Here is a 14,938-nt window from a genome sequence, read left to right on the forward strand (position 1 = left end):
TTAGCCAAAAAAAAACGACATAGTATAGTAAGGCTCTTTTTGGCACGAAAAAAACGACATCGTATCATAAGACGTTTTTACCACGAAAAAAACGACATTGTATAGTAAGGCGTTTTTTGTTCGGATTTCAAAGGAAGGTTGAAACACGGGTTACCATGCCAAGGTAGGATTTTCAACGAGGCTTAGTGTGAGCATTTCAAAGTCGGAAAAAAAGAAGACCAGGCCCATGTCACTTTTTCAGGTCTCGTTGGGGCAACCTACCGACTCGGGTGGAGCCAGCTCCACGCCGCCCTGCGTTCAAGTCCACGCGCAAATCTGCAACTCGTAGCACACCGCCGCCACAAACAAAGGAGTGAGGACATTCTTCCCGGTGAAGGCACAAAAAGACGACACGGACAGTGAGAGAGATGTCTGCGCGCCAGGCAAACGCTGAGTGCGCCCTTGGTTAACACTGGAACCGCAGTGCATCAACGTGTGTGTGTGTGTGTGTGTGTGTGTGTGTGTGTGTGTGTGTGTGTGTGTGTGTGTGTGTGTAATCTTTAACCACTAACGAAACGACCGAATTGACCTCAGATCCAAAGTTCAGCGCAGACTTTACTTGGCAAATAAGAACACATCAGGCTCTTAAAAAAAGTCACAGGCCAGCAGAAAAGTTGCGCTTGTGTAAGACCACGGGCGGGGGAAGGGCGCCGCTATCCAGCTAGCTCGACATCATCCCAACTTTGCAAATAAAGCCGTCTTTATTCGCTTAGCTTGTCTCATGTCAGTTGGTGTTCTTCGCCATCCAGCGGTGACAGGCCACGACCGACGAAGTCATCCGCAAGTGACGAGCCGAAGGGCCGTTTGTCGCGGTGCGGTCAATGGGCGGATGGGCCGCCCCCGCCCCCGCCGCCAGCGTTCATCGAGTCGATGTGCTGCAGCAGCCGGTCGCAATGTTGACAGGTGCGATGTTTTTCCCTCGCGCTTTCCACTTCCTTCCTGAGAAGAGCCGGACGCACCGAGCTGGCCGTCTTCAGCACTTCTGCAAAACAAGCGCGCGTCACCATCGCGACCGCAATACGTAGCCACGCTATTCAGCCGGCGGGTCGCTTGTCGTCCATCGAGACCGAGAAAATATCGCAACTCGCTTTGGTTTCTAAGTCACCTGCTGGTCCATTCACCATCATATTATTTCTCTTACATTAAAAAAGATCAAGCGACACCAAATCTAGCGCTATGCCGTTCATCTTGTCTTATGAGTTGGAAGAGGTTGAAGGTTTCTTTTTTTTCATCAGACAGTGGTCTTTTTTTTCTCGTGAAGAGAAAAATTGAGCTCGCCGACGGCTTCATCCGATCCCTCGCTGCTTCCTTGTGACGCCGTCACTGCTGAAGACGCGTCACAAGGAAGCGGCGACGGCTCGGACGAAGGCTGAAGTGACGGCCGAGCAAAGAGTTTTTCTCTTCACTAAAAAATAAAAAAAAGACCTTCAACCCAACACCAAGTACATTTCTTTCATTCTGATGATGATGATCGATCCATCCGCCCGCCCAGATCTGATTAGCTTAGACCTGACGAGGGCCGGAGGCATGATGGAAGCTATCCCAGATGTCTTCGAGCGAGGGGGGCCGGCTACGCCCTGAACCGATTGCCAGCCAATGACAGTATTGTCGTGCCGTGTTGCTTTTTTTTTTTTTTACCAGTTATTCCGTCAATCGATTTTCCTGTGCTGCGGTCCAATCAACGTGAATTGTGAGACATTCAAACCACCAACGTGCCGCAACATACAATCGCTCCATTTGGATTGGTTGTGCAAATTGCGATATTTCAATGGAGGAATGCAGTGGTGGAGTTTCTCCTCACCCAGCACTTGGTTTTGCACGGCGCCGTCGGGGTCGTCCAGGTGCAGCAGGAGTTGCTGGAAAAGGAACTGCAGGTGCGAGGCGCAGAGCTCGCTGTCGTAGTTGCCGCCCAGGCTGGACAACCAGAGGCCGAGAGCCCGCAGGGCCTCGCCGCGCACGTCCTCGCTGCTGTCATCCAGACGCTTCACCAGCTCTGCGGAGGGAAAGGTACTCGGGTCAAAGCACAAGCACTGACCGGACTGCCGAATGGGGGGGGGGACGGGGAGGGGGCGGCAGATTCAAAACAGTGCAAATTCAATTCTCATTGAAATTGACGGCAACAAAGTCTTCTCCCCCATGATTGCTATACAACACCCTTTTGACAACTTGGCAACACAGAAAAAAAACAAAACAAAACCCAATGAGACCGTGACACAACAAAAACACGGCACGAAACAAGAAGCCGCAGGCTGTTGGCGGCGCGTTTCTGCGACAGAGACTCTCCATGCTTTTGCGCGCGCATGCGCCGATGTTGTTGCCGGGACGTACCGGGATAGATCTTGTTGAGGGCCTCCTCGCGCAGACTGGATCCCACCCGTCGGAGGAGGGTGGACAGGCAGCGACAGGCCAAGAGTCGGCCCATCGGGGAGTCCTCGTCCAGGGATGACAACAGCTGAGGTGACAGCCTCTCCTCCAGGCACAGGAGCTGACAACACAACACGGAGCAGCAAGCAGGCCTTGATCGCAAAGATCATGCAATTCCAAGGCACGCGTGATGACCGTTAGGTGTTGGGAGAGAAAAGCCTCAGTTGAAGAACGCACGTTTCATTTCCAGCGAGTGCCCAAAAAATGGGCTGGCGTCTTAACAAACAGCACGTATACGCACAAGCGCGTGCGGCGTACGTGCAGCGACCGGACACGCGCTCCGACGGGCAGGTGCAGGGGACGATCCACCGGGAGCGTATGTGTGCGTGTACCTGTTGCGGCACGACGCCCCCTCCGTGCAGCAGCGCCAGCAGACAGCTGAGGGCGGAGGTCCGCAGGGCGGCCACCGTGCGGCCGGCTCGCCACACCAGGTTAGGAAGCAGCACGTCGACAAGGAACTTCTCAGACTCCTCCCGAAAAAGTCTGCCAAAGAGGCGGTTTTGGGCTCTTTTCAAACTCATCACGCATCCGAAGGGAAAACAAACGTGCATCTTCTCATCCATTTCCACACCGTCCGGCCTGGACACCAAGGCAAACTCGCATGAAGGAAAAGAATACGCCTTTGGGATATACGTCGTCGTGCAAGAGAAAAGTCCCTTCCTCCGCGCATTCCTCGTAGCCCTGACCGACGCTACCAAAACGACTCCATGAGCGCGGCTTTGCGCGTGCGATTGACGGCGGCGGTGGCGATCCGCCGGAACCCGGCCAGGGCCTCAGGCCTCCCCTGAGATCGGGGTTGCAGGCGGCGCAGCCGAGCGAGCTCGGCGGGATGGGGAGCTCCAAAGGGCCCCGCCCCCGGCCGGGCCCCCTTTGAGGCTGTCGCACATGGCCCCCCTTTACAAGTCAAGGTACCCGCGCAGCCGCCGGGGGATTCGGACAGCGCGCGGCTTTCTTTCAGGAAACGCGAGCACCGGTTAAGAGTTGCAACGAAGAAGCCCGTGCGCTCATCGTGACCCGATGGAACCACGCTGTCGCATCTGCGAGGTCAAGTCCAAGAATAGAGGCCGCCCCCGTGAAAAGCAACGGTAGCGTCGCGGTAGCGTCGCGGTAGCGTCGCGGTAGCGTCACGGAGACGGCGTGCGAAAGTGACGAAAAACGCAGCCGAAACAAAGAACGGTGTTTGCGGGACAATGTGTGCGCGTGTGGCCTCACCCCTGCGAGTCCAGCGTCTTGCCCCCATCCAGCAGCAACTTAGCCAGCATGGTCAACACGTTCATCCTCATCTCTCGGTCTCTCTCCGGTTGGAGGCAGGTGTTCAGCAGGGGCATCAGCTGCTTGACAAACTCTCCGATAACCGGACCTAGAACAAGACGCGCATCCGTCTTTGGATGAAACAAATTGGCCCTCCGTAGCGTCACGGAGACGGCGTGCGAAAGTGACGAAAAACGCAGCCGAAACAAAGAACGGTGTTTGCGGGACAATGTGTGCGCGTGTGGCCTCACCCCTGCGAGTCCAGCGTCTTGCCCCCATCCAGCAGCAACTTAGCCAGCATGGTCAACACGTTCATCCTCATCTCTTGGTCTCTCTCCGGTTGGAGGCAGGTGTTCAGCAGGGGCATCAGCTGCTTGACAAACTCTCCGATAACCGGACCTAGAACAAGACGCGCATCCGTCTTTGGATGAAACAAATTGGCCCTCCGTCTCCTCCCCAAAATGCAAAGCTTTCTCCATTCCGCCGCAGGAGAATGGCCAGACGGCAACGTGCGAATGGAGAGGGCGCGTACCCGCCGGTGACCTCACACTTTACACAGGGGGAGGAAAGACACGCGTGCACAAATAACGCTCATTTGCACGCAGCATAGCTGGCCGTCATCGGACGCGTTTGCCTTTGGAATGAATTTTGCCCCCAAAGAAAATACCGGAAACTGAGGTCAAAACCAACTCATCAAAAGCTGAGGCGCAGCATTTGCACAAGTCGACAAAGCAACGAGTGCTCCGTTTTCACACTTGGAGCTTCGCCCGAAACGCTTCTGCGGTGTCCGGCGCTGCACCGCCAACACAAACATACAGTCGGCGAATGCCCGCTTTTCACGGCGGACGGGGACTGAGCCGGGCGACCAATGGATGAAACGGCTTTGTAATTGCCGTAGATTGCCACAAGATGACAGCGAACCTCTTCAAACCGAGAGGATCATCAAACATCAACGCCGTGCTTCTAAAGCGCACACGATCATAAACCTGTGTTGCAGAGACAACACGTGAGGCTCGCCAAGGGCAAATAGCAAGCTGGCGCGCACCGACGCGGCCCGACGAATCCATGTCATCCAGGCCACCAGTCGCTGCGTCGAAAGGGACCGCGTGATTAGCATTCAAGGAAGGCCAAGAGGACCAGAGCGCTCAAAACGGAAGCTAGCTTCAGTGGAAAGAGGCGCCGGCAACACCGAGTGCGCTCTTATCAACGAGCTCCTCCCCTTTTGCGGCCACGTCGTTCGCGGAAGCCGAGCCTCCTGAGCGGTCTCGGACGAGTCATCGAGTGTGCGCGTTCAACACGGTGCGGAGGCAAGAAAAGGAATGCCGTCCTGAAAATCTGCTCGGCTGCTTTGACAGCTGCCGGGTCTTGACGTGATGGATCACGTGTGAACAAGGACATGTTTCTAACGTGACGTAAGGGGGCTTGTGTCGAAACTTGCCTGGGGAGGGCTTGGGGGCGGAGTCAAGCAATGTCAAAGCACGGACCGGATGATGCGTTTTTGTCCCGCGTGCTTCCGGGATGTTCCGATCAACGGGCGGCCGCCGGCCCATCGGGCGAGCTGGTTCTCACCTGACTGCACCACCACGATGTGCATTTGGAGTCGCTGCGGGGAGAAAGCGGACCAGGCGTTGACGGAGGCCGACAGCCAGGCCAGCAGCTGGGCCATGTGTTGCCTGTAGAGCTCCGTCGCTGATCCCAGGCCTTGGACCTCGCACAGCCTCTGGACACTCGCCAGGGCCTGAGGGACACGCACAGAAGGACAGGAGAGAAGAAAGCCACAGTCAAGTTGCGACTTGAGCGCTGAATCATATTGGGGGGGGGCAAATGAGATTCGTTCCCACGGCCGCCGGGAAGACTCGCTTCGATCGCTACCATCTTTTCGAAAAATAAACACGAGGCTGACTTCATCAAGGATTCCTTGTTTTCCTTTGGTTGCTTGCAATAGGTTTCCACGGCATCGTGTGTCATCCGGTGCCCGCTCCAAGAGTGTCCGGTTCAACCAACAAGCACCTGGCTTCGCATCGCTGACCCTGGGATGAAAACCGAACGGCTGGATATGACGGGGGGGGGTACCTGCGGTTACATCGGCCCGAATTCCAAGGGGGCCGGAAATGAACGCCTCCCCTCAAACGGACACCGCCGCAGGTCAAAACAACAAGTGACCCACCCGGCAAAGTAGCAAGCGTCCCCTTTCCGAGAGCGACGGTTTGGTGTCACCTCCCTCCCCTCATGCGGAGGAAGAGGCCCAAAAACAAGCAAGCGGTGGTGCCACCAAGTAGCTGCAACTACTTTCAGATGACGAAGCGCATTTCCACCAAGCGGGACGGCCTTTTGATTTTGTAATCGATGAAAATAAAATGCCTCTCCTCAGAAACACGTCACTTGGGAACAATTCCAATCGGTGGTGGCACGCAGCAGCTGGAATTACGCTTCGGACAGCATGGAAGACAACATTCCCCTTCTTGTTGCAACTCAACGCCTCCCCCTCAACGGATGTCCCTCAGGGTGGGGGGAAAAAAAAACAAGTCCTAAGAATAAGCTACCATAGCCGAGCAGGAGCTTTGAAAATAAAAGCCTCCCCCCCTAAAACTGAAGAGGCACCAAAGAAGCTCTCGTCGTGGAGCTTTCTATTTGTGTCAAAGCCTGGCTCATGCCAATCCAGGGCGAACATGCTAGCTCATTCAAAATACATTCGCCTTTGCTAACATGCTTGCTTGATGATGCGAAAAGTGCTTTTCACGATGGAAAATGTGTCAACTGCACTTCATTCATCCCAAGGGGGGAGGGGGGGGTGCAGTGTGTTCTGATGGGGCTCTCATGTCAGAGCGTGGCAAAAACACATCAGACATGACACACACATCGGCGCTCAATAACAACAGAGAGAAAAAACAGCGGAGCGGGGGCGGAAGGGAGGACTTGTCAGAAGTCCCGCCGTCGTCCCTCAAGGACCGACGGGGACCATGTCAGACAAGTCTGAGCTGTCCGCCGATGGGAAAACCGTGGCCCTTTTCTGGGAAAGGGCTTGTGCTTTTCCTGGGGGGCCACCGACGCTTTCCGATTATTCACAAGCCTGGCGTGGCGGGCCCCCGAACGCGCAGACCGAGGAACAGGCGCGCTGCGATGAATGATGCACAGATTTCCCGTTCCCGTCCCGGCAGGACCATGGACTCCATTTGTCACAGTTGCGTCACGTCTTTGGGTCTCTTTGGTCAGCCGAACGATATGCCGGTATCTTGGAAAAAAAAGGCAAAGTCCCGTCCGTCGCTCGCTCAAGAGGATCACGAGGCGCCAGCCAAGATGGAAAATTGTTTCAAGAATGTCTTTTTTGCCCACAGCTTACAACAAATCAAGTCGGCATATAATTTCCTGAAATCAAGTCAAATCATTTGAATTGAGCATGGATGAAGCAATTGCTTGCATTGCTAAAGCAATGCAACAAATATTGAAGAACTTTTGATCAAGTGTACTGGACTAAAAAAAAAAAAAAAACATGCAGGGGCTACGTGGCCCAGGGCTGGAAATTTGCCCACACCTGCTAAGAAACACATCTGCTTTTTTTTCCGTTTTGTCCCCCCCCCTACTCTTTCTCCACCTTTCACCCCAGGACTGGATTTAAAAGTTCCATTCCGCAAGGTGCAATTTAAGCGCCCCTTGGCTAAGTGGGTAATGATAGCGTTTGGTATGGGCGCTTTGAAGCCGGGCATTCCTCAAATAGCTGCCTGGCATCGTAAAACCCCGCCGACGTTTTCTCACCTTGTGGCTGACGTGCGGCTCCGCGGAGAGGCTCTGGACGGTGACCAGCACCTGCAGCAGCTGCAGGCTGACCGGGCGGCAGTCGGAATGGCCTTGGCGCAGGAGCGCGTCCACGCAGGCCAGCAACTGCTCCAAGTACGCAAGCTGGAAGAAAAAGAACAGGGCGGCGCAAAAGTATTCAAGAACGCTCGCGTTCCCTCGATGTGTTGTGACTGCGGAGCGCTGCCCTTTTTGATACATCGATTCCGCGCCAACTTTCCAACTTTGCGCTTTTCCAGCAGTCGCGGCCACGGGGGGTGGGGGGTGGGGGGGGTTCTGGTCCCCATTAAATGCCAAAAACGAGGCATTACTCTCACATTGCACACATTTATTGAGGCACAGTTTTGATTTCACTGTGATATGCAATTTGGTCTTTTTTGTTGTTTTTTTTAACTTGATATTAAGTAGCTTTTCCTATTAAAATGACATTTTCTGCAATTTAAGAGCAATGATAATGCCCAAACGCTAGATCCAAGAAGATATCTTTTTTGTATTGAACACTTGGGCCTGCTATGCTCCTGCATTTTAATGTTGGTCTTGTCACTTTTTTTAGGCGGGATGTCTGAATTAAGCAATTGTCGGAAGAGACAATTGGAAGAATGGAAATATGACGGACGAGAGGAGCCTCGCTCGGTGGGCCAGATTCACAAAGGGAAGGAAGGGCCGCTGCACGGCCCTCACTGGAGACAACAGCGAAGCGAAGCGAAGCGAAGCGCAGTGGCAGTCAATGACCGCGGGGAGGATGCGGCCTCGGCGCCTGGGAGTCCCGCCTTCCAACATGACGGAAGGCGCATCACGGAACGCGCGTCTTCAAACACGCATCGCACGCGACCGGCGTCGAAAACGACCATCAGAAAAGGCGCAAAGCTGGGAGAAACAAAGACAAATGGATGGGCTCGAATAACTCGGAGGACACCTGGAGGTTGAGCGAGCGCCACCTGCTTTCATCGGTCCGGACACGCTCGTGCAGGCGCCGCTGAGGAGCAAAGCGCGGACGCTCGTGTTGCTGTGGCGACAGCAAAATAAACATTCTGCCGCTCGCGTCGCCGCTTCCACCGCTGAGTGTCACGAAGGTGGAGCGAGCAGAGCGCGGTCGTCACTCAAGACCAACGCTGGCACCAAGGAGATTCCGGACTGTTTTGCATTATTCCGAGCGGCGACAGTGAAATGAAACAGACGCTGCGCTTCCCGAAGCTGTCCCGCTACTCTGCGGTAGCCACCAGCAGGCGCGGCGCTTCGGCAAAATAAATCAAGAAGACAAAGAATCACTTTGCACTCTCGTCGCCAGAGGCAACGCACAACAAAAGAGCTCTCACCCATCGCTGCCTTCTTGTTCATCCTCGGCGGGTGGCAGAACTCCTTGAAAAAGGAACGCCGGACGTGACTGGTCGACAAACGCGGCACGACGTACCTCGCGACTCGCTCGAACCGCCGGCTCGCCTTTCATTTTCCCCTCAAACCCTCCGCACCGTCGTCAACCGACCGAGCTTGTTTTCACAAGCCCTCTTTCTCACCCCCCCGCCTCCAAAACCTCTGGCGGAAATTGAGAAAGGAAAACAAGGGACATGAAAGCGTTGGCGAGGTCGAATCGTGGAGAAGCTTCACTTATCTGCGAGCAAATTTTCAGCTCCTTCCCTCCCGGACGTCCTGCCCGCGCCGCTTTTTCCTACCGCGGGACACTTTGAAGACTATTTACATTTGGTTTTGCAACAGTTTGATGGAATTGGGATTTTATGTTGCCCGCATCCCCTTTTGGGTCAAAATAGCAGAGGAGACTGGTGCAGATACAGCGGCGCTTGTTTGAAAGTGCTCTCCAAATACACTTTTGAGTTGCGAGTCAAGCTCCAAACAGACAATGTGTTGAATTCTTGGTGGTCGATCCAAAGGAAACGCAGCCCAAAAGGCCTCGCACGGGCGGGAGACGCAGATGGAACATTCGAGAGGAAGCCGAGGTCTCCCTCCATCTGTCGCTTGTGGGACAAAGCCAGCCCTTGCCAGAAATTCCACGATTTAACAAGGATCCCTCCCGTCTGACTCGCCCTGCGGACGGGCTCCCCCTCGGAGTCGGCAGGAGGTGCTGCTCTCTGATGCCATTTTTTGCCCCGCCGGTTGTCTGCATGTTATTGCTTGATTGTTGATCAATCGACAACGACGAAGGTGCCCTAACTCAGCAGTATCTGGCCGAGGCTACGAGTGCAGCAGGTACGCGGCGGTTGTTGACAATGATCGTTCGTCCATGACGCTGCCAAAATCACCAAAGAACGGCTGATGACTGAGGGCTGTGCGGCGGGTGAACAAGTTCCACGCTCTTCCTCGCCGCATCGGACATACGAAAGCCTCGTCGAGGCCGAGAGCAAAGCACTGCGATGCGAAAAATCTCGGTACCTGTTGATATTCCTGGCAGACGTCGGGCTGGGCCAGCGTGCCGGCGATCTGCGGGAGGTGCGGCGCCAGGAGAGCTCGGGGGCATCCTCCCAGCACGGCCTGCAGCACCATCAGGGCGCGCCACGGGCGGGAGGCGCAGGAGGGGGCCTTGACGTCATCCAGGAGCAGATGGAGGAAGACCTCGGGCGGGACGAAGGTGCCCAGCAGTTTAGCGGCGGCCAGGCACTGGCGAGGAGAGCAAATAAATCGGGTGTTCGTGTCAATTGGCGTTCTTCGCCGTGGGGCGAGCCCTGTCCCTCAGGAAAAGGGGGTGGGGGGGGGGAGGTTTGCTTCCGTCTCATCGGCCAGACATACAGGGCTGTGAAATCGGATTTACCCGCTTCCTGATTTCTTTGCAGATTGATCGCATTCATTTGTTTTTGTTCTTTCACCGCACTGTGCGAGGACTAAGGGAGAGGGTTTTCGATTGCATCCGAACACTCACATTGCGGACCACCTCCTTCTCCGAGTCGGCGCAGGCCCGGTAGAGGAGGGCCAAGAGAGGCTGGAGGTGCTGCGTGGCGCGCTCCTCCGCGTGGAGCAGCAGCACCGACAGCAGCTGCGACGTTCTGACCCGGGTGGCAACCAGCCAGTCGCTCAGGTCGCGGCCGATGGCGGGCACCAGTCTGTACAGATTCCTCGCCACCAGTTCTCTGCAGCCCAGACCTGGACGCTCCACTGGGGGGAAGAGAGAGAAACCGTTGCCGACGCACCTTCCACCCGATGCCACCGACCGCGTCCGCCGTCAACACCGGACATGAACTTGGAAACATTCGCCTTAACGCCTTGAACAACACAAACCATCTCAAATTGCTTTCTTGACTGACTTTAGCGGCTTCCCAAAAGTTGAGCAATATACAAGTGGCCCTTTCGTCCTTCCAATTTTCTGTGGGCGGCCCTCCGACGGAAAAGTCGGGACACCCCTGCTCGAATAGATAACATGGCCCAATCAATTCATTGTGTTTTTTTCAACAATGATCGGGCAAAACCGCCACGGCAAGAGTCGTGCTCACGTGAATCAAATCAATCAATCAAATAAAGGAAAGGACAGTGTCGGCTTTGACGGGCGGCATGAAAAGGGGCGAGAGAGGAAGCGCGGACGAAAGGACGATCAATCACGCTCACGTGAATCAAATCAGTCGATCAAATAAAGGAAAGGAAAGTGTCGGCTTTGACGGCGGCATGAAAAGGGTCGAGAGAGGAAGCGCGGACGAAAGGACGATCAATCAAAGGAGTGCACGGGGGCAGGCTCAAACGAGGCCTTTTCTGGCGTTCGACGCTGCGTGCTGGGAGGCCCTGCAAATTGATGACAGCAGGAAAGAAAAAGACTTTCCTCGCCTATGCTGTCCGGTCTCGAGGCGGAGCTTGCATCCACGGCGGTGGTATCTACGCAAGCTAAGTGCAATGAAAATGACCACGTTGCTTTTCATACTTGTTGCGACATCCCGCAACCCCTCACCACGGTGACCCACCCCGACATCCATCAACCGGTTGCAGTTGCGTGTTTTTTTTTTCCTTTTGTTTGTTTATCTTGAAACTACGTGTTCTACCCTCAGACAGCAGTGAATAAAAATGACTTCAAGCAGCCACAATGCTAATGTTGGCTTCTCGGCTTAAAAAAAATAAATAAATAAAATAAAAAATCCCATTTTGACTGGCATGGACACTCGGTTCAAAAGGTCGGCCTTGTCTGGGTGAGCGTCTGGCTTGGGATCCAGCGGGCCACTGACCTCCTGCTGGGTAAAAGGGCGGCGGGGAAAGGAGAAAGTCCAGTTTGTCCTTCAGGTCGTCCTCGTTCTCCTTCTCCCACTGGGCGCCAACCTGCTGCCACAAATCCGCCGCCAAAAGTCTGCAGGGAAAATAGACCCGGTGGTCATTGTGGGGCGCGGCAACTCACATTTTCCTTCGATGAATCCATTTTATCATCAACACAAAGCTTTAGAATTCATCTGGAAGATGTTTTTGCTCCATTTTATATATATATATATATATACATGTGTGTGGGTGTATTAGAGATCAGTACAAGTAATCAGTACAAGTAATCGACTCTTGAGCACTGACCAAGGGTGACACCAAGCAACCGCTCCCACAACCAATTTCTATGAAACCTACGTCAGATCGTTTTCAAGAAAGACCGTTGGTTTATTTGTGACAAAAGGCACCACAGTCACTCTGCAACAAAGAATTGAAGTTGAAAATAAATGTGAACAAAACCGACAGCACCCGCAAGCATGAAAGCATACCTTATTTCAGGAATCTCATCAGTAAGACCGCTCAGCAGGAGAGGAGTAAGTTTGTGGAAATAGGAATATCTGTCCCTTAAGTTTAGCAGCCAGTCGCCGACGACGACGGTGACGGCTTTTCTCACCTGCACCAAAGAGGGGGCGAGAATGATGGCGTTGATGAGAGAATATTCGTCCCCCATCCCTCCAACCCCCCCGACCCCCGCCTCACTACCTGCGGTGAGTCGTCAAACAGCCTCTGCGCCAGGTGAGACAGGACATCATCCACGTTTTTGCCAGTGCCGTGCAGAATGACCGCCCCGGCGGCCTCGATGACAGACGCCCGCACCTTGGAGTGCTGATGAGCGATTGTCTGCATGAGAGGCTTCACCAGACTCTCAGCCTGCATGTGGAAATGCTCTGGAGAGGCAAATAAGGAAAAAGGGTCTGTTCCATTCTTGGAAACTAATCAGATCGTCCCACATGTCAAAGAAAATCAAGCTATGGTATGTGACCACCGATGTACAGCGTTGTACTTCATGAAAAAAAACAAAGACATCATACTACAGTACGAACACGTTTCTTGATTTGCAGCTGTGGTGAAAAACGCTTCCCAGAGCATCCGTCCATTTTCACCACCGCTTCTCCTGAACAAGATTTAGAAGACATGCGAACGACAGCAGCGCTGACGCCAAAGTCGTCAGCTCGTCGTCTGGCATTTTGCATCGTGTGTTAGCATTGAACGAGTGGACTTTCGGGAGCCAAACTTGATGCGGTTCAGCCAAATACGAGAATGCGTTTTCCTGTATGTTACGTTTCAAAAGAAATTCAACAGGGCGTAGGAGAAGCAAACGCTTGGCCTTTTCTCCGAAAAACCGTCCGTTCTGGCTCGCCACAGTTGTGTTTCTGCCCTACGCGGTATTCAGACGCGCAGTCACCTGCGATTTCCAAGCTGCACACACTTGCCGGCGAGATGACGAGAGCTGCAGACATAAGAGGCAGCTTCCAAAACAGAGAGGCTTCGTTTGCGCCTCCTGTCGAGATGGCAGCGAAGGCCACACACAACAACGGGGCGAAAAAACGCAACTCTTTGAGTCCGACGCGCGTCTACAGAAAAGCGTGGACCAACGTGTATTCGCGACAAAGTCTTGCGGCGAGAGACCGGGCGGGGTGTTTTAGCTACTTTTCCCTCACCTGGTAAAGAGTTGGCAAGGTTCACGGTGCATTTGCAGCTTTCTCTTTTGACGTCGGGAAAAGGGTCGACCAGGGTCCTCTGCAAAATGTTGATCATTTCGTTGAGATAAGGCGCCAGCTGTTTTCCACACACTTCCACGGTCAGAGTCAACATCTCGGTAGCCGACAAGCGAAGCTCCTCGGCCGGTTCCAGGATCTCCTTCTCCCCGAACCGCTGAGCCAAGCACGGCATGAGATAAGGCAACGACTCCTGCGGTTCGGGGACGCAGCGAACAAATTCACTTATGAGCGTAATGGCGATTTCTCGGCATCTCTCCGTCGGATCTGACAGACATTTGAGCAGGGGCTTGAGGAGGGCCGAGAAAAGCTCCTGCAGGACGACGCCCGACAACTTTTTATCCACCGTCTCTCTTTTGATGCACTCCAGGGCTCTCTTCCTCGTCGACTTGTTGGCTTCCCCGAGACAGTTTAAATGCCGGGCCAGTCCTCGCAAAACCTCCGAGGAAACATGCGGCTCGAGCGAAGTCGTCGTCGCCATCTTTGTTGTGGTCGTCGTAGCAACCAACCAAACAAACGCCTGCTCTGTCTCGACTTCCGCTTCAAAGGGCAAAACTTTATTGAAAAACGTTTCCACTTTGGACCGCACGGAAGTCTCTTTCATGCGCTGGAAAACAAAATCATTTGGGGGGTTTGCCATTTAGATTTTTTCTGATTTATTATTTTTTTTCTGTTTTTCGTACATTTTTTCAGCCGCATAAAAAAATGACATGAATGTTTTCTAAAAAATATATATAATTTTTTTTTGAAAGGGGGGTGGGGACGGTTCCGGAGCATCGCGTGCGGATTCCAAAGCTTGTGTGTGCGTGTGTTTTCAACTTTTCTTGTGTTATTTATTACACTATTACCTATGTAGGCCCAAAATTCAATACATTGACATTGTGGCCACAATGGAGATCGCAAAATAATCATGAGTATACTGAATGTCACCACAAGAACGCCAACTACTGTACAGTAATTTATCCACGGACTACAGAATGCACGCATTAAGGAAATTACACTGTTCCTATGCAGTTGTTAAAACGCAGTATCATGTAATATAGTTTAGTTCGCGTGGTTTCTCAAAAATACTCAAAGATCAAGTAATGAATTGCCCTCTAAAATAGCTTTTCTCCCTCTTGATGACCAGCGCACATCAAATCAGTCGTTTTGGTGCGATTCGTTCAAAACTGCTTTTTTTTTTTTTTTTTTAATTTTACCCAAGACGGTAGATTTGTTCTACGCAGTTCGGTTAACTTTAAAGCATGGTGGATTGGTCTTAAATGTTTAGAGCTGATAGTTTTCAAATATTTATTTCGGAATCCCTTTTGAACAGCTTATATGTAGAAACCGCCTCGTTATTTCAGAACCGTTTTGAGTCCGGCTATATGCAAGCCTACTGTACACACGGTGCATCATTTGGTTCCTCCTGTATTTTAATGGCGGTCATGATGGTGGTAGTTTTTTTTTTTTTTTTTTGTTCCCCACGCGGCGCTGGTGTTAAAAAGTGAGAAGCCACTCTCCCCAATAAACGGCCGTGGGACGTTCCCTTGAAA

General features: G+C 53.1%; 1 protein-coding gene across 1 annotated transcript; it reads right to left on the reverse strand.

Moving 5' to 3' along the window:
• Nucleotides 1–576: 576 nt before the first annotated feature.
• On the reverse strand, nucleotides 577–13,978 carry dnaaf5 (dynein axonemal assembly factor 5). The gene is made up of 13 exons (XM_019873081.1): nucleotides 13,347–13,978; nucleotides 12,388–12,572; nucleotides 12,174–12,298; nucleotides 11,661–11,779; nucleotides 10,376–10,608; nucleotides 9,892–10,116; nucleotides 7,468–7,611; nucleotides 5,284–5,452; nucleotides 3,966–4,113; nucleotides 2,796–2,946; nucleotides 2,368–2,524; nucleotides 1,841–2,032; nucleotides 577–1,021 (listed from the first exon to the last, which is right to left on the reverse strand). Exons 1-13 carry the CDS (start codon nucleotides 13,882–13,884, stop codon nucleotides 858–860), a joined length of 2,550 nt encoding a protein of 849 aa, XP_019728640.1. The 5' UTR covers nucleotides 13,885–13,978; the 3' UTR covers nucleotides 577–857.
• Between the last annotated feature and the right edge of the window lie 960 nt (nucleotides 13,979–14,938).

Source organism: Hippocampus comes, unplaced genomic scaffold, assembly GCF_001891065.2.
Source record: "Hippocampus comes isolate QL1 unplaced genomic scaffold, H_comes_QL1_v1.1 scaffold522, whole genome shotgun sequence".
NCBI classification, from domain to species: Eukaryota; Metazoa; Chordata; class Actinopteri; order Syngnathiformes; family Syngnathidae; genus Hippocampus; species Hippocampus comes.